This window comes from Sus scrofa, chromosome 7, assembly GCF_054392235.1.
Source record: "Sus scrofa isolate SSC_HxYL_T2T_F1_AM1 chromosome 7, Sscrofa_HxYL_maternal_Yorkshire_Landrace_v2.0, whole genome shotgun sequence".
In the NCBI taxonomy this organism is placed as follows: Eukaryota; Metazoa; Chordata; class Mammalia; order Artiodactyla; family Suidae; genus Sus; species Sus scrofa.
Window position 1 is genome coordinate 85,684,643 of NC_139389.1, and position 23,302 is coordinate 85,707,944.

The 23,302-nt window shown below is 39.9% G+C and overlaps 1 protein-coding gene across 4 annotated transcripts in view; it reads right to left on the bottom strand.

Annotated features, from left to right (window-relative positions):
- The window catches only part of LOC102160313 (T cell receptor delta constant), a 660,440-nt gene that overhangs the window by 605,136 nt on the left and 32,002 nt on the right, over nucleotides 1-23,302 (bottom strand). For 2 of the 4 annotated variants that reach the window (XR_014810865.1, XM_084969263.1), the window contains exons 1-2: nucleotides 12,421-12,544; nucleotides 11,909-12,210 (exon numbers count right to left, since the gene is read on the bottom strand). The exons of 1 other annotated variant lie outside the window; for it this stretch is intronic. Coding sequence is in view for 1 of the 3 variants with exons in the window: in XM_084969263.1 (XP_084825389.1) it covers nucleotides 11,909-12,210; nucleotides 12,421-12,469 (351 nt within the window). In the remaining 2 variants the exon portion in view is untranslated. Of the gene's footprint in view, nucleotides 1-11,887; nucleotides 12,211-12,420; nucleotides 12,545-23,302 lie in introns of those variants that run through there. One more of the 4 variants, XR_014810867.1, reaches the window with a different exon arrangement.

The window sequence follows — 23,302 nt, forward strand, 5'->3', positions numbered from 1 at the left end:
CTTTTGAAAGCTCTCTCTCGAGTCACAAGAAGTCCCACAGTCTCAGAGATTTGTGTTCAGCTCCCCCTGCAGTCTCGGTCACTGTGTCACTCAGAGCACAGAAGTACTTGGCCGAGTCACTCAAATGGGCTGATGTTTTCCTCAGGGGGAAGGAGGTTTCATTCTTCCTAAATTCAGCCCCAAAGCCTCTAAATTCAGCCCCAAAGTCTAAGAGGAAAGCTTGTTTTATTTACTGTTTAGTTTTGAGAGTTCTTTACATATTCTAGATATCAGTCTTCATGGGACATGTCGTTTGCAAATACTTTTTTACAGTGGGTAACTTGGCTTCTCATCCTCTTAAAGTCTTTTGCAGGGCGAAAGATAACAATTTTGAAGTCTAATTTATCATAAAAACATAAACTTCTATGGATTGTGTTCTTGGTTTCAAGTCTAAGAACATTTGGCCTAGACTTATATATCAAAACCTTTGTCCTACTTTTTTTCCTAAAAGTTTTATGGTTCAACATTTTACATTTAAGCCTGGGATCCATTTTAAATTAATTTTTGTACAAAGCGTGAAACTTAAAGTTCATTTTTCTTGCCTAGATGTCCACTTTCTTCAACACCATATATTGAAAAGATTATCTTTCTCCCATTCAATTTCTTTGGCATTTTGCAAAAAAAAAAAAAAAAAAAAAAAAAAAGAAAAGAAAAGAAAAGCAAAGAAAAGCTGGGCATATTTGTGTGGATCTATAATGGGTCTCTGTTATTTTTACATTGATCTTTAGCTCTATCCATACACCAATACCTTATGATCGTGAAGACTGTAGTTTGAAATCAGATAGATTGATTGCTCTCACTTTCTTCTTTTTTTCAAGATTATTTTAGCTATGCTAGTATTGCTGCTTTTCATGAAAGTGTTAGAATACTCTTGCCTGGGAGTTCCCGTCGTGGCGCAGTGGTTAACGAATCTGACTAGGAACCATGAGGTTGCGGGTTCGGTCCCTGCCCTTGCTCAGTGGGTTAACGATCCGGCATTGCCGTTGCCATGAGCTGTGGTATAGGTTGCAGACGCGGCTCGGATCCTGCGTTGCTGTGGCTCTGGCGTAGGCCGGTGGCTACAGCTCCGATTCAACCCCTAGCCTGGGAACCTCCATATGCCTCGGGAGCGGCCCAAGAAATAGCAACAACAACAACAACAACAACAACAAAAAAGACAGAAAAAAAAGAATACTCTTGCCTGGATTTATAAAAAAAATCCTTCATGAAGCTTAGCAGGAACTTTCTAAAATGTATATATCAGCATGGAGAGAACTGACATGTTTACTATTCTGAGCCTCCCATTTTGCAAACACAGGATGTCTCTTCCTTTGTCTTCATTGATTTCTTTTGTCAGTGTTTTTGTAGTTTTCAGTATGAAAGTTCTATATTTGGTTTGTTACATTTACACCTAAAGATTTGGGGTCTTTTCTGAGCCATTGTAAATGGTATTATATTTTTAATTTAAGTGTCCACATGTTCACTGCTTGCATATAGAAATACATTTGTGTGTGTGTGTATATGTGTGTATTTACCTTTTATCCTGCAACCTTGCTGAACCCACTTAATAATTCTTGGAGGGGTTTTTAAAATATATTCCTTGGGATTTTCTAAGTGGACAATTTTGTCATCTGTAAATAGCAGCAGTTTTATCTTCTCTTTTCTGGTTTATATGGTTGTTTCTACCTTACCTGGCTTTGTTGCACTGGCTGGATGTCTAGAACTATGTTGAATGAGAGTGATGAGACTGAATATTTTTATTTTGTTCCAATCTTAGGGAAACGTGGGAAGTGCTTCACAAGTAAACATACTATTAGCTGTTGAGAAAATTCCACACTATTCCTCTGTTTCTCAGAGTTTTCACTATAGGTGACTGTTGAATTTTGGCAAATGCTTTTTCTGGAAAGATTAATATATCACATGATTCTTTTTAGTCTGATAATATGGTGGATTCTGTCAATTGATTTTCAAACTTTGAGGTAGTCTTGCACCCCTGAAAAAATCCACTTGTGTTTTGTATATTGTTATTTTTATGTAATGATTGAATTCTACTTGCTAATATTTTGTTAAGAAATTTTCATCCATATTAACGAGGAATATTTCTCTGGAGTTTTCTCTCTTTTTATGATCTTTTTATGATTTTAGTACCAAGGTAATACTAGCTTCATAAAATGAGTGAGGAATTATTTTATTTTCTCTATCTTCTAGAAGAAATTTGTAGAATTCATGTTAGTTCTTCTTCAATCTTTGGTAAAATCCTCTAAGACTACCTGAGCCTGCGGATTTTTTAATTTAAAAGTTCAGTTTCTTCATAGACATTGTGACTTCAGCTTCCTCTGGCTCCTGCTCTGAGGAGAGATGAGGAGGAGCTGCACCTGGGGCCCACAGCGAGGTTTGGGGACAGGCAGCAGGTGCTCCCAGAGCACTGTGCCTCCGTGCAGAAGTAGGTTCCTGCATCTGCAGACTGGGCGGCCGTGATGTGCAGGGAGCTGTCCTTTCTAGTGTCTCCAAACCAAGCAGTCAATCTGTTCAGCTTCTTCACTTCTCCTGGCTTAGTCAACAACATCAAGAAGACGGGACTCCCCCCAGGCCTCTGCTTATACCACTGAAATCTGTTTAAAGTGCTTGAGGAATTGCAGTATGTGGTGAAGTTCTCTCCTTCTTGTAGGAGCGAGAATTTAGGAATTTGGCTTATCTGCTGTCCGTCCACTTCTGTTGAGAGAAACAGTGGGAGGCATCAGAGAAAGTCCGCTTAGATGTCTATCCTCTCAGCTACTATGGTCTCTCTCATTTTTCTAGTGTATGTCCCCCTTCTTTCCTTGTCTCCCTCCCCAACACCCTTTTTAGTTTTTTTATTCCCCAAATTCTTTGCCATCAACCAGAAAATCTCATTCCTACAGTTGCCTGCAAATGATATTCCACTGTGTTGAGGTGTCTGGAAGTAATCAGGGAAACCCCAGACTCACGGGATCTTATGTGTTGCATCCATAAGATCAACACAGGTACTATGAGTAGCATCTTCCTCTTCTTTTTCAGAAAAGAGTTGCTGAAACTGACTTCGTGTCTAGTGGATTTCCTTTGTATAAACTTCTTCTAGACTCAGAGAAACCCTTGTGGTCTAACACTGCTTTTTGGAAAGAAATGCGAAAGGAGTGACTGCGATTTAAGGCAGCCAATCAGACTCACCACTCTTTCACTCACCCATCTTCAAAAGGGCGGGGAAGGTGTCTATGTTTGTAGGTGCTGCACCCCCCCCCCCACCCCCGTGGCTGGATCAAAAATTGCTGCTGATTTTGTAACCAATTCCTTACACACTGTTTTTGAGTTTAAGTTTTTCAGTGTGTTTTGTCAAGGCTTGGAAAGAAAGAGTCTACTCATGCTAATGTTTTTTGGGGGAAGGAAAAATTTGACTTTTAAAATGGATTCTTGGATTTTTAAAACTAGGGCATCATAAAGAAATACAAATTTCCATTGTCATTCCAATTTATTCAATTTGTGTAATGTATGTGTCTCTGCATGTACTAATGGAATGTACTAGGTCACAGACATTTTAGTAAACATGGAAGAGGCTCATAATTTATTGTTAGATGACCTATGATCTCAAAATGAAAGACAAAATGACCTATATCTCTGCTGTCATTCAGATTATCCGGGTTGTAAATTGTTCAATTTTGAGCTCATATCTACTGTCTCACTATGTTACTTTTCCACATAGTAGGGATTTTTAAAAATCAACGTAATTTGACAGAAAGTCTTATCTATCAGATGCGTTTCTCTAAGACTTCCTTAAACAAAACTCTTGGATGGAATACTTTGGTGTGACTCCACAGGATTTCAGAAGTTCTCATTTATCAGAGCCCTTATCAGCCTAAGAATGACCCACTAACTGTGGGGTCTGGCCTCATGTACCTTGAGGGTAGGTACTGTATCATCTTCAAGAACTGAACTGTCCTGTGTGGTGGCTTCTAACTACATGAGTCTACTTAAAATTAATTTAAATAGGAGTTCCTGTTGTGGCAGTGGTTGACGAATCCGACTAGGAACCATGAGGTTGCGGGTTCGGTCCCTGCCCTTGCTCAGTGGGTTAACGATCCGGCGTGGCCGTGAGCTGTGGTGTAGGTTGCAGATGCGGCTCGGATCCTGCGTTGCTGTGGCTCTGGCGTAGGCCGGTGGCTGCGGCTCTGATTAGACCCCTAGCCTGGGAACCTCCATATGCTGCGGGAGCGGCCCAAGAAATAGCAAAAAGACAAAAAAAAAAAAAATTAATTAAAATAAATTCAAATAGAATTTTAGTTTTTCGGTCATACTAACCACATTTCAAGTGGTCAGTATTCTTATGTGTCTAGTAGCTATTGGACATGCAAATATAGAATATTTCCACCATTTCAGAAAGTTCTATTGGACAATGATGCTTCAGAATGTAGGATCTATGAAAATAAGGAATACTGTCTGTTTGGTATCACGATTAAAGTCTAAGATATGTGGTATGCCCTCAACAAGTACATGTATATTCTTCAGCAGGTTCTTGGAAAATACTTGGATACCTGGTAAATTATGGATACTCAAACATTTGCTGATTGATTTAAAAAATGCATATGTTTGCATGCATGAATATTCCAGAATATTCCAAAATAAAGACCAATCTAAAAGTACACTTCCGTAAATATAAACAATCCGAGGTTGCTTGTAGGGGAATTTCCACTGTGGCACAGCAGAAATGAACCCGACTAGTATCCACGAGGATGTGGGTTCAATCCCTGGCCTCACCCAATGGGTCGGGGATCCAGTGTTGCCATGAGCTATGGTGTAGGTTGCAGATGTAGCCTGGATCCTGCATTGCGGTGACTGTGGTGTAGGCCAGCAGCTGTAGCTCTGATTTGACTCCTAGCCTGGGAAATTCCTTATGCTGTGGGTGCAGCCCTAGAAAGACTAAAGTAAAATAAGATAAAACACAGGGTGAGGGAGGGAGGGTTGTCAGGTGCCTGATCAACTTGTGGACACTCTTTTGATTGGTGAGTGGTGAGGTTGTCAAGAGTCAACATCACCAACCTTCTGGTTCCAAGCAGTCTGGGGTCAACATGCTTGTGGGCAGCATATGGTTAACATATGTTTAACCTGGTGGGGGTTTCAGCACCTGCAGAACAAATCAAGGGAACTGGCTCAGAAAATTATCTATAGCTCTTGAGGAAGAACTAAAAATCCTTGACTTTATTTAATGGCTAAACTATTATTATTTCATCTTGCTTGACTGTTTTCCTTTCTCTCTACATTTTCTCACTTTTCTGATTGCATTTATTTTTGGGACTCAGGGAAGCCTAGGAAGCTCAAGTTTTTCTACACATAAGAGGCAGACAGAGGACAATGGGGGGGGTGTCTGTTCTCTGAAGACTCCATAGGTTCTACTTATATATACCTTTATTGGGCCTCCTGTGTGCTAAGCATTGTTCAGGCATGGAGGATGCAGCACTGAAGAGGATTAAAAAAGGCCAACAGTGCACTAGAGGGGGGAATTAAATACACAGGTTTTTTGTTTGTTTGTTTGTTTGTTTTGTCTTTTGTCTTTTTAGGGCTGTACCCACAGCATATGGAGGTTCCCAGACTAGGGGGTCCAATCAGAGTACAGCCACTGGCCTATACCACAGCCACAGCAATGTGGGATCTGAGCCACGTCTATGACTTATACCACAGCTCATGGCAATCCCAGATCCTTAACGCATGTTTTTTTTTTTTCCTAAAAAAAGATAATTTTAAATAGTGATAAGCACTTTAAGACAATACAGTATTGTGTTGAGCTGGAGAGTTATTCTGAGGTGAGGAAAGGCATCAGCTCTAAATAGGCTATGGAGGGAGGGCTACTTACTCAGGCAAGGTACTGAGTCTCTTTCATGTCCAGTTTCCTTTCTCTAAGTAGCCAGGATCTTTCTGCTGGGTGCTGGGCTCAGTATTGGCATTCATCATCTCATTCACTTCTCATAACCCTACCTGGTAGATGCAACCAATATCCACAGTGTAGATATGAAGAAACTGAAGCCTAAAAGCTATTAAGGAGGATGGACCTAACCTTGAAGGATTCCAGTAAGGAATGAGTGAGAAAAGACATGCAAATCACCTACCACAAAACCTTCCCTAGCTTAGGCTCTCAGTCATCAGCAGCAGTGTATAAAGTCTTGGCAGGGGTGTCAAGGGAGTGTTGGGAGACAGAATCTAAATTTCCAGAGGAATCTGTCCACAAAATAAAGCTCAATATTTTTCTGAGGTGCATTTAGCAGTTTATATAGCAGATTTCATGTATTACCGTAAATATTCAAGGTCTATCGTGTTAATGGGAAGTCGGTTAATTAAGGTGTTATATTGAGAGATTAAGTGGCATATCAAAATATGGACTGAGTATACCAAGCAGCATTTGCTATGAATGTTTACTTTTTTCCCATTAGTGACCCTTGCTTAGGATATTTCTACACTACCAGAAAGGATAGATTTGGAGTTCCCATTGTGACTCAGTGGAAACAAACCCAACTAGTATCCATGAGAATGTGGGTTTGATCCCTGGATTAGCTCAGTGGGTTAAGGATCCAGTGTTGCTGCGACTTGTGGTGTAGGTTGCAGACATGGCTTGGATCTGGCATTGCTGTGGCTGTGCTGTAGGCTAGCAGCTATAGCTCTGCCACAGGTATGGCCCTGAAAAAAAAAAAGAAAGAAAGAAAGAAAGAAAGAAAGAAAGAAAGAAAGAAAGAAAGAAAGAAAGAAAGAAAGAAAGAAAGAAAGAAAGAAAGAAAGGAAGGAAGGAAGAAAGAAAGAAAGAAAGAAAGAAAGAAAGAAAGAAAGAAAGAAAGAAAGAAAGAAAGAAAGAGAAAAAGAAAGAAAGAAAAGAAAGGACAGAGCAGTAAACACAATTTTACCTACCAGAAAAAGACTCCCATCTTGTGCAAGGATTATTAGCTTTCTGTCCAAGGTAGCCTATTACTCTCCAGCTAAAGTCATCCTGTGTGTTATATTTGTCATTTGAAGTCAATCAGTTTCACATCTGGCAGGCAAAAGATGAAAAAAAAAGCCAGTCCTCCTGAATCCTCTCTCTCATGACCCTGCATTGGGAAGTTTAATGACTGGTTCAGCAATGGTACCTCCTATTGCGACTAGGCTTCGCCTTTGTTTTTTTTTTTTCCCATTTTTTTTTTATTACTCAAATGAATTTATCACATCTGTAGTTGTATAATGATCATAACAATCTGATTTCACAGGATTTCCATCCCACAGCCCAGGCACATCCCCCCACCCCCCCAAACTGTCTCCTCCGGAGACCATAAGTTTTTCAATGTCTGTGAGTCAGCATCTGTTCCTCAAAGAAGTTCAGTCTGTCCTTTTTTCAGATTCCACATGTCAGTGAAAGCATTTGATGTTGCTGTCTCATTGTATGGCTGACTTCACTTAGCATGATAGTTTCTAGGTCCATCCATGTTGCTAAAAATGATGGTATTTCGTTCCTTTTAATGGCTGAGTAATATTCCATAGTGTATATGTACCACATCTTCTGGATCCACTCCTCTGTCGATGGACATTTAGGTTGTTTCCATGTCTTGGCTATTGTAAATAGTGCTGCAACGAACATTGGAGTACATGTGTCTTTGCGAGTCGGGGTTTTCTCTGGATAGATGCCCAGGAGTGGGATTCCTGGATCAAATGGTAGTTCTATGTTTAGTTTTCTGAGGAATCTCCATACTGCTTTCCACAGTGGTTGCACCAATTTACAATGCCACCAACAGTGTACTAGGGTTCCTTTTTCTCCACACCCTCTCTAGCACTTCTTGTTTCTAGACTTTTGGATGATGGCCATTCTGGCTGGTGTAAGGTGGTACCTCATCGTGGTTTTGATTTGCATTTCTCTAATGCTGAGTGACGTTGAACATCTTTTCATGTGTTTCTCAGCCATCTGTATGTCTTCTTTGGAGAACTGTCTGTTTAGATCTTCTGCCCATTTTTGGATGGGGTTGTTTGTTTTTTTGGTATGGAGCTGCAGAAGGTGTTTATAAATTTTGGAGATTAATCTCTTGTCAGTCGATTCATTTGCAAAGCTTTTCTCCCATTCTGTGGGTTGACTTTTATCAAACTCCTAGAGGAAAACATAGGCCAAACACTCTCTGACATAAACAACAGCAACATCTTCTCAGATCCACCTATCAGAGTATTGACAATAAAAAGAAAAATAAACAAATGGGACCTACTCAAACTTCGAAGTTTCTGCACAGCATTGGAAACCCTAAACAACACAAATAGCCTTCGCCTTTAATCCATGATCACCAGAGGGATGTCAGTGTAAGACTCCCAAGATACTTTAGCAGGACATTAGGTGGCAGTGTCTCAGCTTTCATTCACACAGCAGGCAATGTAGAGCCTGATTCTCAAGGAGGGAAAACAGATTTAGATAAAGGATTCAGAATGGGGTGACATTTGAGTAAAGACATAAAGGAATTCAGAGGTTCACCATGTAGATATTTGGGGAAATAGCATTACAGTAGAGAGTGCAAAGGCCAGGGGCACAGGTCTTGATGTTGATGTTGAAACATTCTTGGAGAGTTTAAGGAATAATATCTCATCTTTCCCTGTAGCTACTTATTTTTCCCAGCACACTATTGTGTAAGAAACTAACTAAAACATTCAACTGTGTTAACTGGCTAGCAGATGATTTCCTTGTCTACTAATCCTGGAGTAATTTGTGCCTAGGATTGGCATCTTCTTTTCTAGTTTCCTTTAGGTTCCAGTTTAAGCCAGTAACGTCACCATCACCGAGACATCCAGCCACCCTGTTCTGGGGCCAATTGTTTCTTCATCGTCCAAACATTGCTCTTAAGGGGACCCCTAAAATGCTACCCTTTGACTGGCAATAAAATTTAGAGATGCTTTTCAGAGCTAGGAAATGTATCTCTTTTCCTGAAGATTAAAAAAAAAAAAAATGGGAACAGGGAGTTCCCATTGTGGCTCCGTTGTTAACGAATCTGACTAGGAACCATGAGGTTGTGGGTTCGATCTTTGGCCTTGCTCAGTGGGTTAAGGATCCGGTGTTGCCGTGAGCTGTGGTGTAGGTCGCAGACGTGGCTCGGATCCCGCGTTGCTGTGGCTCTGGTGTAGGCCAGTAGCTACAGCTCCGATTAACCCCTAGCCTGGGAACCTCCATATGCCACAGGAGTGGCCCTAGAAAAGGCAAAAAGACAACAACAAAAAAAGGAACAATAAAACCTATGTTACAGGGCTTGTGATATTTAAATTAGATGATGAATCTGAAATGCATACTACAGTGCCTGACATATAGAAAGCTCAATAAATACCAACAGTTATTTATTTATTTATTTATAAAAGCTACCTTTCCTTCAGCGTCTAGGTCTGTGACTTGTTACTGCTTTTTCTTTTCTCCACATCAGGTCAATGGTGAAAACTTCTAGGAAATTTACCTCATCACTTATTTTCATGGGGACAGTCATTATTTTCCTTTATCCTCTTGGGGTCCTAGTTTCCTAGTACACTGATACACTCAGGGTGCTGAAAGACATCAATGGAACACTCAGATGAGGCTTTTATTTTCATTTATCTAACAAATAATAATATTAAGAATTTTGGGGAGTTCCCATTGTGGCTCAGCAGGTTATGAAACCATTAATATCCATGAGGCTGTGGGTTCTATCCCTGGCCTTGCTTAGTGGGTTTGGGATCCCGCATTGCTGCGGTTGTGGTGTAGGCCAGCAGCTGCACCTCTGATTTGACCCCTAGCATGGGAACTTCCATATGCCACATCGTGGCCCTCAAAAGCAAAAAAAAAAAAAAAAAAAAAAGAGTTTTTGTGTATTTATTATTGGATGTCATATATCTGAGTTGGATCTCTAAGATTTTGCTGTTCTTATTAATTTTTTCTTATTGATTTATATGACCTTTTTATATATTCTGGATTTGAATATATTTTTCAGAAGTACACAATGCAAATATAATTTGCCAGTCTGTGCTTTGACTTTCCAACCTCTTAGCACTGATTTCTAACAATTAAAAAAATATACTTTCATATTCATAAGATGCTAGCCTGAAGATTTTACTTGTTTCCTATTACAACTGTAAAAACGCTTTCCATTGGTGACCCTATTGCTTCCGATGTGAAGTCAAGTATTATTCTTAATGATGTTTCCCAGGATAGAATATATCTATGTTATTGGCATTGGCAAAATTATTTCCAATTAAATACAACCTTGAATTTGCCTTTAATGCCTTGCAAATTTCTGCCAAAAACACAGTAGTATGTGTACTTACAGAATTCCTTATTCAACTTCATGGCATTTCACATAGATTTTTCCTGAATTAGGAGCTTGTTTTACACAAAGTCAAGTATAGCAGTGAGTGGAAGTGCTTGCGATGAGCAAAGAGGTCGTGGAATGGATAACAAAAGAGGTAGTTATAAATATCAGCTATAATCACATGGCCATTTGTAGAAACAAGAACTAGAATAGCTTAAAATTTCTTTTTCACATTGATATAAATATATTTATATACACATTGACCAATTTTAACTCCCCCCTCCTGTTTGCCAGGCTGTGGTTAACATAAGATATGCTAATATGAGTCAATCATATATCTCATTGTATCTCAGTAGTGAAGATACAGGATTCACTGGGAGAGTGTGACTTAGCTAGAAGAGGAAAGGACTTCACCCCAAAATGGTTAAATCAACTTGGTATACTCTTTGCTGGAGAGAGCTAGCTTGTGTGGTGGAATAACACATTGTTGCATCATATTAGCAGGAAGCTTAGTTTTGCTGTTGTCTTTATTTGAAAACTGTTGTGAAAAGAGGTACTGATCGATGCCTTGCTAACAAGGAGGATACTATAGTAGTTTGCTACTTGTACTGTCCCAATTTAAATCTGAAAATATCTTTCCCAGAATTTGCTTACCTGTCTGGTTCTGGTATAGGGTTGACCACAAAAGAGATTTGTGAAGATTTGGAAAGTTAGCCATATTTTTTATGTTCCGCTGGTTGGTGAAGGCACTGAGGCAATTTACACATTTTCTGGCTATCAGCTAACTCATCTTATTGTTAACCCACAATTCCTCTACTTCCTACCAGATCTCTTCCTCATCTTCTCTTTGTCTTGGATCAAGTATGCATGTAGCATGATGGCAAATGACATCCACTTTTCCTGAAGATCACCCACTACTGTGAGACTGAGGAGGTGAGAAACAGACAAGTATTATTATGTTTTGTGGGTTTCAATTGTTCTCATGGTTCCAGTAGGTCATACTTTTGTCCACATCCAGCATTCCCTCACAAATGCTATTCTAGTTGATTTACAGTAAATTCAGGCACAATACCAGAAGAAAGATAATATATTTGATTAGATTCCTCTACCAGTTCTAGCCATTGCATGAGTTCTAATCCTTATAACTAAATTCTTGTACATTTCTTGCAGTTCTGCTTCTCTGATTGTAATCTAACTGACACAAAGCTTAGAGGAAAGAACTAAGAAAATGATTTTCATGACAATTTCTGATAACTAGGTCCAAATTTGAATTGTGAGCATATTTGAGTCAAACTGTCCCTTTAAATTATTAAGGGGCAAGGTTTCAACTTTGGACAAGTTTACATTTGTTCTGAATGATTTATTTAAAGTGGAGAATTCAAGACTGAGAATGTATTAGTAGAAAGTTACTCAGGACACCTGCTTCCAAATGACAGAGAAGGAACTTTTATTTAGAATGAAATCTTCTCATCCAGACCACAGATGAAGCAGCCACAGCACAACCATTTCTTGTCTAGGGTTTGCAGGTGTGCATTTCAGCTTGGGTCCTGCAGCAGGGGGGGGCTCTCTCCTATCAAGCTCTGGGGTTTTTGTTCAGCCTTTCCTATTGTTTCAGGCACTGTGTGTTCCCAGAGAGCACAGAAGTATGTTGCGGAATCTTGCAGCTGTAAGGCTGAAATGGTAAGGCTGAGGGATTTTTGTGCTTTCTGGAAGTTTATAAAATAGCGGCCATCTTTTGCATTTCGGCTAGCAGAATACTGATAAATAAGGAAAGTCATCTCTCCACTGGGAGGCTGTTTATACCAAAAAATAGTGTATTCATTCCAACTTGTTTCATAGCGACAGTTTAAGGTGACTGCCTCTCCAACTTGCCTAGATACAACTGGCTGGTCTTGAGTAACTTTCTGGGCCATACTGGATCCTTTGGGAAAAATCAGAAAACAGAGATTAGTAGCGAATAAAATAATGGAGGAATTAGACTACCTTAGGACCCAAAGACAAGCCCAGATGAAATCATAATAAGCCTGCTTTCCTGCCATCCCCCTTCCTCCCCAAGTCCACGTGAAGCACCCGGGCCTGTGTGCAGTCCTTTCCCCCTGAACCTTCCCACCATGTGTGGGACCATCCCTACCAGAGAAGACGGAGGCCAGGAAGAGCCAGAGCAGGCTGGAGAGCGGCATGTGGCACGGATTCCCCTGCACAAGTGTGTTTCGTTGTGCCTCAGGCTGAGCGTTCAGTGTCTTGGAGTGTCTGGCAGCTCATATACATAGTCCCTGGGTTCCTGTGTGACTCCCCCAGACAGGAAGCAGGGCTTGTTATGTTCATAGACCACGTGTCATATGCACAGATGAGAAAAAAGTCTGGCTCCCCACAAACCTTTAGGTGGTCTATTTGTCTTTCCCAGGTCGTTATGTTAGGCAGGTCCTGAAAAGGGGCATGGGAAAAGCACTTGGTATTAGTGATTTGAGCTGAGAGAAACTGAAGACTAAACAAGCTGACATACCTTGATAATTACTCAGCAGAAAAAATTTGCTAGCTTTTTATTTTTTTTTTTCCTGCTTTTTAGGGTTGCACCAGTGGCATATGGAAGTTCCCAGGCTAGGGGTTGAATTGGAGCTGCAGTTGCCGGCCTATGCCACAGCCACAGCAACGCCAGATCCAAGCCACGTCTGTGACCTATAGCACAGCTCAAGGCAATGCCAGATCCCCGACCCACTGAGTGAGGCCAGGGATCTAACCCGCATCCTCATGGATACTGGTTGGATTCGTTTCCTCTGTACCACAAAGGGAACTCCCTAGCTTTTGAAAACAGATTAAATATAGACTATAAACTCTCTTTGTAATCTACTTACTGATTATTCATTTAACCTGTACTTACTTTTTTCTATCCAGAATTTAATGACTCTTTGTTAAAACTTACAGATGTTCAGCTTTCTTGGTGAAAGGCAATCTTATTCAAAGTAATTAATGTATCTCTCTCTTTTTTTTCTTTTCTAGGTCTATACTTAGGTTTGTCAATAAATTATTTTATTTTTAAAAATCAGTCCTTCTGACTTTCAGAATCTATTCAGTTGCTTGTGCTTTTATTAAATTATTACAGGAATAAAATATTTTTCTTATGAAATCTGACACTTTGAAGGGGATCAGTATATTCGGTCCAGTTGCCTCTACAAGTAGAATTGCACTTATTAGATCATGTGTCTTAGAATTGTCCTCATGTCAATTTTCTATCCCTTTGGTCCAAAGTATTCAGTATCACTTGTTAGTGGTTCATTATTTTTCTCTTTGAAAATAACGTCAAGATGAGGAGGCCAGATCTTTGTGCGACACAGTGCCACAGTGCACTCCTACAAAACATGATACCTATAGGCTGCAAACTCTCAATACGTGTCAACACACAGAAATTCAGAACTGAAGTTTTGTAGACTGATACACGATCATGTGGGTTTTAGCTGTCAATCTTCCATTTTCTTTCTTTTTTTTTTTTTTGTCTTTTTAGGGCTGCACCCTTGGCATATGGAGGTTCCCAGGCTGGTGATTGAATTGGAGCTGTAGCCTCTGGCCTACACCACAGCCACAGCAACGCCAAATCCAAGCCTTGTCTTTTACCTACACCACAGCTCATGGCAACCCTGAATCCTTCACCCACTGAACGAACCCAGAGATCTAACCTGCATCTTCATAAATACTAATCAGATTCATTTCCCCTGAGCCATGACGGGAACTCCTGATTTCATTGTTTTAATGGATGAATTAATGTAAAAGAACGAGGCAAATAGACAACTGGAAAAGAAAGAATAGACCAGGTCCCTAAAACAGCCAGTCCTTTGATTTTAAGGTCAAAATGACTCACTAATGAGTGATGCAGAGAGGAAAGTTGATATTTTGTTGAAATATCTCCTCTGTCCCATTTCACCTCTGAGTGCTGACAAATGCCTTGGTTTGCAATTCTTTGTAGTTAAGCAGAGGAGGCCATGAATGCCCACAGCAGCCTGGGGAGCATCCTGGAGAACAGCGTGATGGTAGCGTTTCACCCTTGTTGAAAGGACCCTGCTCTGAGTTCCTGAGAGTCGGGCTGCAATGACTCTCAGCTGCATTATAGCAGCATCTCTGAAATGCATTTTCTGGCTGAATTGAGCCTGAGTTTGTTATGACACACAGGTTGGGAAATTTGGCCTGTCCTAAACAGTGTTTTTCCTTTCCTTGTGACATAATGATAAGTGACTATGTCTGGTAAAGGACAAGGCAGAGCTTAATATTAAAGGAACCTGTGAGAAGGAGATTCATTACTTAAAATTTCCAAATTTAGTAAACTAATCTGTGATAAAATCGGAGGGGCTTATCTGGAACAAAGTCATTAGGAATCATGCTGTGATTGCAAATATTCATTCATGCTCTGATTGTCCTCTTACCTCCCATTTCCATTCTAAGGTGAAATATGCTGTTTCTTGGCTTCCCTGCCAAAGCCAAACAAAAAGCTATCACCTCTCTTCCTTCCTACTTACCCACCAGAGCATGGGAACTGGTAGCTTCACAACAGCAAATATCGCTCAGACAAATGCTAACAAAATAGGCTTCTGAATTCTGTAATCTCTCCAGTTGTGTATTGCAACACCACATGGTAATGGCAGTGAAGTCATATTCATTTACGATGTCACTCTACCCTTAACTTATTAGCAGTTGTAGGAAGCAAGAATCCGTGGGACTTTTCGTCAGACATTTGGCCATGTTGTTGTCATGAGTGCATGTATATTACTTGGTGAAACTTTACAATTCTTATTTTAGTGACAAACCCCTCCTAACCTGCTCTTTAATCAGTGAAAACATTAAAAAGAATTAACAGTATAAATGTTTTCCAAAATAAAAACTTTTCGTATTCTTGACATGAAGGAATGAAGAGTCTTCGATTATATCCTGAAATTTCACCTAATGAAGTCCTTTATGTCAAATTATCAAATTTTAAGCATTTTCTTTTTGTTTGAGCACCTCATAAAGAAACCCAAATTGGGAGTTCCCGTCGTGGCGCAGTGGTTAACGAATCCGACTAGGAACCATGAGGTTGCGGGTTCGATCCCTGCCCTTGCTCAGTGGGTTAACAATCCGATGTTGCCGTGAGCTGTAGGCTGGCAGCTGCAGCTCCAATTAAACCCCTAGCCTGGGGACCTCCATATGCCGCAGGAGCGGCCCAAGAAAAATGGCAAAGAGACAAAAAAAAAAAAAAAGAAAGAAAGAAAGAAACCTAAATTGGAGTTCCCTTCGTGGCTCAATGGTTAACAACTAGTGGAATCTGAATAAGATCCATGAAGTTGTGGGTTCGATCCCTGGCTTCCCTCAGTAGATTAAGAATCCGGCATTGCCGTGAGCTATGGTGTAGGTCAGATCCCACATTGCTGTGGCTGTGGTGTCAGCCGGCCGCTGCAGCTCTGATTCAACCCCTAGCCTGGGAACCTCCATATACCCGGGTGTGGCCCTAAAAAGCAAAAAACAAAACAAACAAAACCCCCAAAACCCAAATGAGAATAATTAAGTTATTCTACAGTAGATAGTCCTCAGACTCTCCTTGGTTCCTTGATGGAAATCCCCAAACTCACTTGTCGTATGAGGCAAAGAATCACTATTGAGGTTCCTGGGTCTTCTCTATCGTCCCTCCCTCTTACATCCTTGATGACTGTTTTCTAAAGATGCTGACCATGCATTCCAATCTGGGCACTATATCCTATTTTAATATTGTCTATTTCATTCCAATGAAATCTACTCTAATCAGATATACATTCTCTTCCAAATTTGTTATTAAACTGTTCAAACTACTAGGGAAAAAAAAAAAAAGGAAAACCAACTCTAAGAGCGAGGAGAGTTCACATAGTGACTTATTTGAAAAAAATTTTTTAAACTATAGTCATCATGCTGTACCTTGCAACTCCAGAACTTATTACCTTACAACTGGAAGTTTGTACACTTTGAACCCATTCACGCATCCCCACCACCCTGACAATCACCAATCTGTATCTATGAGTTCTTGTGTATGTGTGTGTGTGTATGTGTGTGCGTGCAGGTGAGCCCGCATTCACTCTTGTGTTTTAGATGCCACATTTAAGTGATTTCAAAGTATTTGATTTTGTCTCTCTGACTTACCTCACTTGGCATTATGCCCTCAAAGTTCATCCATGCTGGTAAGTGGCAAGATTTCTTTCTTTTTCACCACTGTTTCTTTATCCATCCATCTGTCAATGGACACTTAGGTTGTTTCCAAGTCTTGGCTCTTGTAGATGAGAAGCAATGAATGTGGGGGTACAGATATCTTTTTAAGATAGTGATTTTATTTCCTTCAGATATATACCCAGAGGTAGAAATGCTGGATCGTATAGTCATTCTAGTTTTAATTTTTTAAGAAACCTCCATACTGTTTACCTAGAGGTGGCACCAACTTACATTTCCACCAACAGCACAGGGTTCCCTTTTTTTCCTACATTCTTGCCAATATTTTTTATTTCTTATCTTTTTGATAATAGCCATTCTGACAGATATAAGCTCACTTTGGTTTTCATTTGCATTTTTCTGATGATTAGTGATGCTGAGCATCTTCTAATTCACCTGTTGGCCATTTGTATGTCTTCTCTGGAAAAATGTTTCTTCAGATCCCCTGTCTGTTTTTTAATCAGATTGTTTCTTCTATTGGTTATATTACTTCTTTATATATTTTGGATATTAACACATTATCAGATATAAATTTTCTCCCATTCTCTAGGTTTCCTTTTTGTTTTGTTGATGTTTTCTTTTGCTGCACAGAAACTTTTTAGCTTGATATAATTTCACTTTATTTTTACTTTTGTTGCCACTGCTTTTGGTGTTAAATGAAAAACATTATTGCCAAAAATGATGTCAATAAACTTATCCCCTGTTTTTTTCTAGGAGTTTTACTGCTTTAGGACTTACATTCAAGTCTCCAATCCATTTTTTTTTTCCCCCAAGATCCGGACCTGTGGCACACGGAAGCTTCCTGGCTAGGAGTAAAATCGGAGCTGTAGCTGCTGGCTTACGCCACAGCAACAGCAACACCAGATCCAAGCCGCGTCTATGACCTACACCACAGTTCAGGGCAATGCCAGATCCTTAACCCAATGAGCAAGGCCAGGGATTGAACCCACATCCTCATGGATACTAGTCAATTTCGTTTTCCACTGAGTTACAGCAGGAACTCTGTGATTATTTTCTTAATATCTCCTTCTGATAGTTTGTGTATTTTTGTATATTAATTGATTTTTGTATATTAATTTTGTATCTTGCAACTTTAGTGAGTTTGTGTGTTAGTTCTAAAATACACGGACATCTCGTGAACACATCTCCCACTGCTAAGCCAAATGATCTGATTTCTTTGCACGTTCTCTTTTTATGTATGAAAAAGTGTACATTATGAACTAGGGTAGCAAGTCACTGTGATGTTTATTTTAGGTTGAACACACAGCACCCTTATAGATATGTATTACAAAATAATATATCATGTTTGCATTTTGAGATTTCTCATAAGTAGTATTATGCAGCTTATATCGTTCTGATGTTTTTTATATTTAGCATTTTATTTTTGTAAGAGTTACCTAAGAAAACACATATACAACGATTTCTTTCCTTGTAAAAGCCCGTGGCATTTCCCCCTCATGAGGAATCCACTATTTGTCCATTCCACTATTGATTGGTTATACTTCTCCTTGCAGCATTGAAGTGACTATGCTTGTAAAATTCTTCTTGCTCACATGTTAGAATTACTTTAATGTAGATATCAGGAATTGGAATTGCTGCATCTTCTTCCTTATTAAACATTTGGGCAGATTGTTATATTAAGTGGTTGAATAAATTATTCTCTGTGTGGTTGTTTTTCTCCAACCGGAAAAGTTTGATAGTCTTCCTCTCCTTATATTCATGTCGAAACATAATGCTAACATGTTTTAACATTTCTGTTGATCTGCCAGAAATGAAATAGCAATTTGTTTTAGTATAATTTCCTCTGGATACTATAGGAGTCAATGTTTTATATGTTCCCTGGCCTTGTCTGTTTTTTCTTCTTTAGAGGGCTTTTATTTAAATTACCTTTATCATCTGTCTTCATTTTGAGTGCTTGCCTTATTTATCTGTAGGAACTTCTTACGTTAAACTTAATTTCTAACATTTTCTTGGCTACATGATTTACTAATACATCCTACTATACGTCTGATTTTTCATTTTGTAGTGGAGCCCACGTGCAGATTAAAAACTCCCCTTCTATTATGAAAGCTCTATGAATTTTTATTTCTAATTATCAAATTATTTTAGTGATTGTAATTTTTTAAGCTTTTGTATTTATTCTTGGGCTATTTTTGGTAATAAATATATCTTTTCAGTGCATCAATCAGGACGCTGAAATAATTGCCAAATCTTCTTGTGTCAATGATTTCTTCCCACAGAAGGAGATTTTTTTCCTTTGTTGAGGTTACCTGTGAAATCTTTGCTACTCTGTGTTGAGGTGTGTCTCATGTGGATCTGGAAGCCTTGGGTGGAATGCTGGACCCAAAAAGTTTCCTGAAATACTCATGGTAGTGCCTCACTTGCCCTAGGGCCCCTTCAGTGAAAGAAATTGGTCCTCAGGCTGAGTCACTGCATGGGGTTTCTTCCTCCCATAAGATCAACCTCAGATCAGGGTGATCCCTTCTTGTCTTTAAATAGATTCTAAATCAGACAACTATTCTACATCATTGCCAACACTTGATATAGTTGTTTTTTGCACCGTAAAGGAGATCATTAACGCAAAAAAAGGCAACCTACTGAATGGGAGAAGATATTTGCAAGTGATTAGTCAATGGGGTCGATGTCAAAAATATATTAAGAATTTTAAATGCATGGAGTTCCCGTCGTGGCGCAGTGGTTAACGAATCCGACTAGGAACCATGAGGTTGCGGGTTCGGTCCCTGCCCTTGCTCAGTGGGTTAACGATCCGGCATTGCCATGAGCTGTGGTGTAGGTTGCAGACGCGGCTCGGATCCTGCGTTGCTGTGGCTCTGGAGTAGGCCGGTGGCTACAGCTCCGATTCAACCCCTAGCCTGGGAACCTCCATATGCCGCGGGAGCGGCCCAAGAAATAGCAGCAACAACAACAACAAAAAGACAAAAAAAAAAAAAAAAAGAATTTTAAATGCAACATTAAAACCACAACAAATCTGATTAAAAAAGACAGGGCCCTGAACAAGTATCTTTCCAAAGAAATGTACAGATGGACCACAGACAGAGGAAAGGATGCTTACTATCTCTAATCTTCAGGAATGTGCAGATCAAAACCACAATGAGATATTACCTCACACCTATCAGAACAGTATTATCACGAGAGAGAGAGAGAGAAATAATGAGTGTTGTCAAGTAATGGAGAAAAGGAGAAAAGGGAATATTTGTGCCCTAGTGCTGGGAAAATAAACTGGTGCAGCTAATAGTTAAAACAGTATGGGATTTCCCATTGTGTCTCAGTGGTAATGAATCCAACTAGTATCAATGACGGTGTGCGCTGAGCATTGATCCCTGGCCTCTCTCAGTGGGTTAAGTTTCTACTCCTAGTCTGGGAACTTCCATATGACACAGGTGTGTTGCTAAAAAACAAACAAACAAAAACCCACGAAAAACCAGTATGAAGAGTCCTCAAAAATTTTAAAATATAACTACTATATGATCTAGCAATTCCATTCCTGGGTATCTATCAGAAGAAAACGAAAAACCAACTCAAAAATATATATGCACATTAATGTTCATGGCAGCCTTATTTCCAATAGCAAAGATATGGAAGCAACCTCAGTATTCAGTCATAGGAATGGATAGAGAATACATAAACATAAAAAGAAATATTACATGGCCATAAAAAAGAAAGAAATTTTGCCATTTGGGAAAACAGGGTAGACCTGAGGAGTATTACACTTAGCAAAATAAATTGGACAAATACTGTATGTTTTTACTCATTTATGAAATCTATAAAGCAAAACAAATGAACAAATATAATAAAACACAAAAAAAGACTCAGAGATACAGGGGAAAAACTCCTGGTTACTAGAACAGAAAGCAGTGGGAGATGGGTGAAATAAGGGGATTAAGAGATACAAACTTCCACTTACACAATAAGTAAATTATTATTTATTAATTATTTATTAAGGACAAAGAAATAATCAATCCTGCCAAGCTTTTGACTGTAGCCGGTGAAACTGATCTCAAACTCCTTGCACCCAGTATTATAAGAAAAGAAATTTGTTTGGTGACCAGTTTCATATGTAAACATTGAGCACATATTTTTGTTTGCTTTGCACTAGGAGGATGGGACGTGAATATTTGTAACCGCCTGTTAGAACACAGTGTGGTGACATCGAACTGAACATTCTTGGCACTCAGCTAAGCTGGATAACACCTTTATTGGAGTGATTTTTCTCTTCTTTTAGTTCCTTTCACTTTTTACCATTTTGGAGCCTAGCACACTGTGGTTACATATTTATTTATTTTTGTCCTCTTATCAGCTACCCCCTCCTAGCTAAGAGAGGAGCTAGAGGAGAAAGCGATGTAGATTGAGAAGGAAGCAGTGCAAATGCCCTTTGGTGGAGCCCTGGCTGACTGTGGCTGGAGGAGGGGCTGAGCCCCGAGGAGGGTTCCTGTACAGGCTGTAGGTGCTTGGGGGGCGCTGTGCTCCACAGCACAGAAGTACGTGGCTGAGTCTGTGATCTGGGCAAAGGAAATGTACAGTGAGCTGCGGCCTTCTGTAGTGACTGTCGTGGCGTTTAATCTTCCATCTGCTTAGTCCCTGTAGGAATGTAAAATAGTTCGATGAGGCGGCCCCCTGGGTTCTGACGATACCAAAGCACATTCAGTACGGAGGCAGAAGAATTGCACCAGATCGTGTCGCTGATTCCCTCTGTGAGACTCAGGACTGGGGGACGCTGCCCCACATCCACCCCTCTCACACCTGTTGAGAAACAGAGAGACTAGTGAGGGTCCCTGTAACTCCTACAAAACCCTGAAAGGACCCCCTGGGTGATGAGAAGGATAGAAAGTGTGCAGGACTTGTCAGCTTCCCCCCAAACCCCTAAACAGTACAGCAGCTGCTCAGTCCTTGAGATCCCCCTGTGGGGCAGCCCCAACTCACAGCAAACCTGGGCCAACAGAAGCCCCAGCATGGGGACCTCTAGCCTCTTCATTATTCTCTTCTTGTTGCTGGGAAATGTTCACCTTCAGATACATAGCTGAACCCCTGGGGGGGTAAGTGTCATGACTTGTTCTGGACATGTTCCAGTTCCTGTGACCAATCAGCTCACCCTGCAAACTCTATTCAGGTGACACTCTGTGACACAAAGCCCCACCCTCCAGCCACAAAACCTCTGAGAATAATGAACTTAAGAAAACAAGTATCTTTCCTTTGCAAAAGGAAAAAATGAAGAAAAAGAAAAAAAGGCCAAGATGTCCTTAGGAAAGAAATGCTTCCAGGATTCCATATTCTCTATACTGTTTGCCTTCACAGAAGATGCCAATTTCTTGAAAAAGACACAGGCTGAGACCCTGAGTCTTTTAAGCTGCAAAGTCTCAGGAGGGTTGTGTTCTGGTCCCCTACAGTGTCAGTCACTGTGTCACTCAGAACACAGAAGTACTTGGCCAAGTAACTCCAACAGGCTGATATTTTTCTCAGGTTGAAGGAAGTTTCTCTCTTCCTTAATTCAGCCTCAAAACTTCTGATACCGGAAATAAGGCTGTTTCCAGATGTGTACTTCAGGAAAAGCTGGAGTCCTTGGTTGGGGTACTGCATGTACCAGAAGAGAAAATGTGGAAAAGATGAGTAGTTGCACCTCAGCTCCCGAGAGTCTCCTTCAGGGACAGTGATGTGGCTGTCAAGCTGAGTCACTGACTGGGCTCTGGTTCCTCCTGAAAAATCAATGCTGCATCAATGAACTTGGCTAAATCAAAAGTCTCTATTCAAAGGCAAACCAGAGCAATGTTCCATGCGTGGACAAGGGAGTACAATGGAACAGGAGCAGCTCAAGCATTAAGGTGAACACTAAGATCATGGCGGGGCAGCGAAGAGACAACGAGTCCCTTTCTAGGGCATTCCTGACAAACAAAAGTCTGATGATGGGGCTCTTTGGACCCAGGTGCTCTGAAGTTGAGGAATAGCAGGGAATTTAGATTTCTTCTTCCAATGGACGTTGTAGGGGCCATTAGAAAGAGAGGCTGCCTTAACAAAACTGCCTGCCTCTGGTGTCTGGGATGTTTTACCTGTCATTGTGTAAAAAATGTTCTCAGAATATCTCTAAACTGTAGGGAATACAGTTTATACTGATCTTTTACAGAAAAGCCATTTTCAATTTAGATATCAGCGCCCTCTAGGGGCCAGATAGAGAACTAAGGAGCAGTTCACATTTTTTTTTTTTTTTGATCTTCTTCACCTCTTTCCTACACTTGTATGTACGGTTAAATTTCAAAGCATTATAATTATGTACAGAAGAGGATTTATGTCTGCAGCCCCTGAAAATTACAAAGTTGGCCTTTTTAGAAGGACACAAAATTGTGTATAAAAAATTGGATACAAAATAATTTTCAGAATGAGAAATAAAACCACAACAAATTACAAATTTTAGAGAACAAATACCACAAACAGCATAAATCTAGAAACTTACATAAAATTTTAGTACTTATTTCCCTGATACATTTCTATAATACTTTTGGTTTCTATTTTTGGGGGCTCCATACTTCTTAATTGTTTCTTCATATGACAAAAATTTATAATAACGCCTATGGAGGGGAAAAAAAGACAGTTTGGTATTTCTAGTATGATTCATCAAAATTTGTTTTTGTTTTTTAAAATTTATTTATTTATTTTTTAAAAATGACTTTTTTCCCCCATTATAGCTGGTTTACAGTGTTATTTTTTTTTAATTAAAAAAAAAATCTTATTGACCACACCACAGCATGTGGAAGTTCCTGGGTCAGGGATTAAATCTGAGCCTCAGCTGAGACCTATGCCACAGCTGC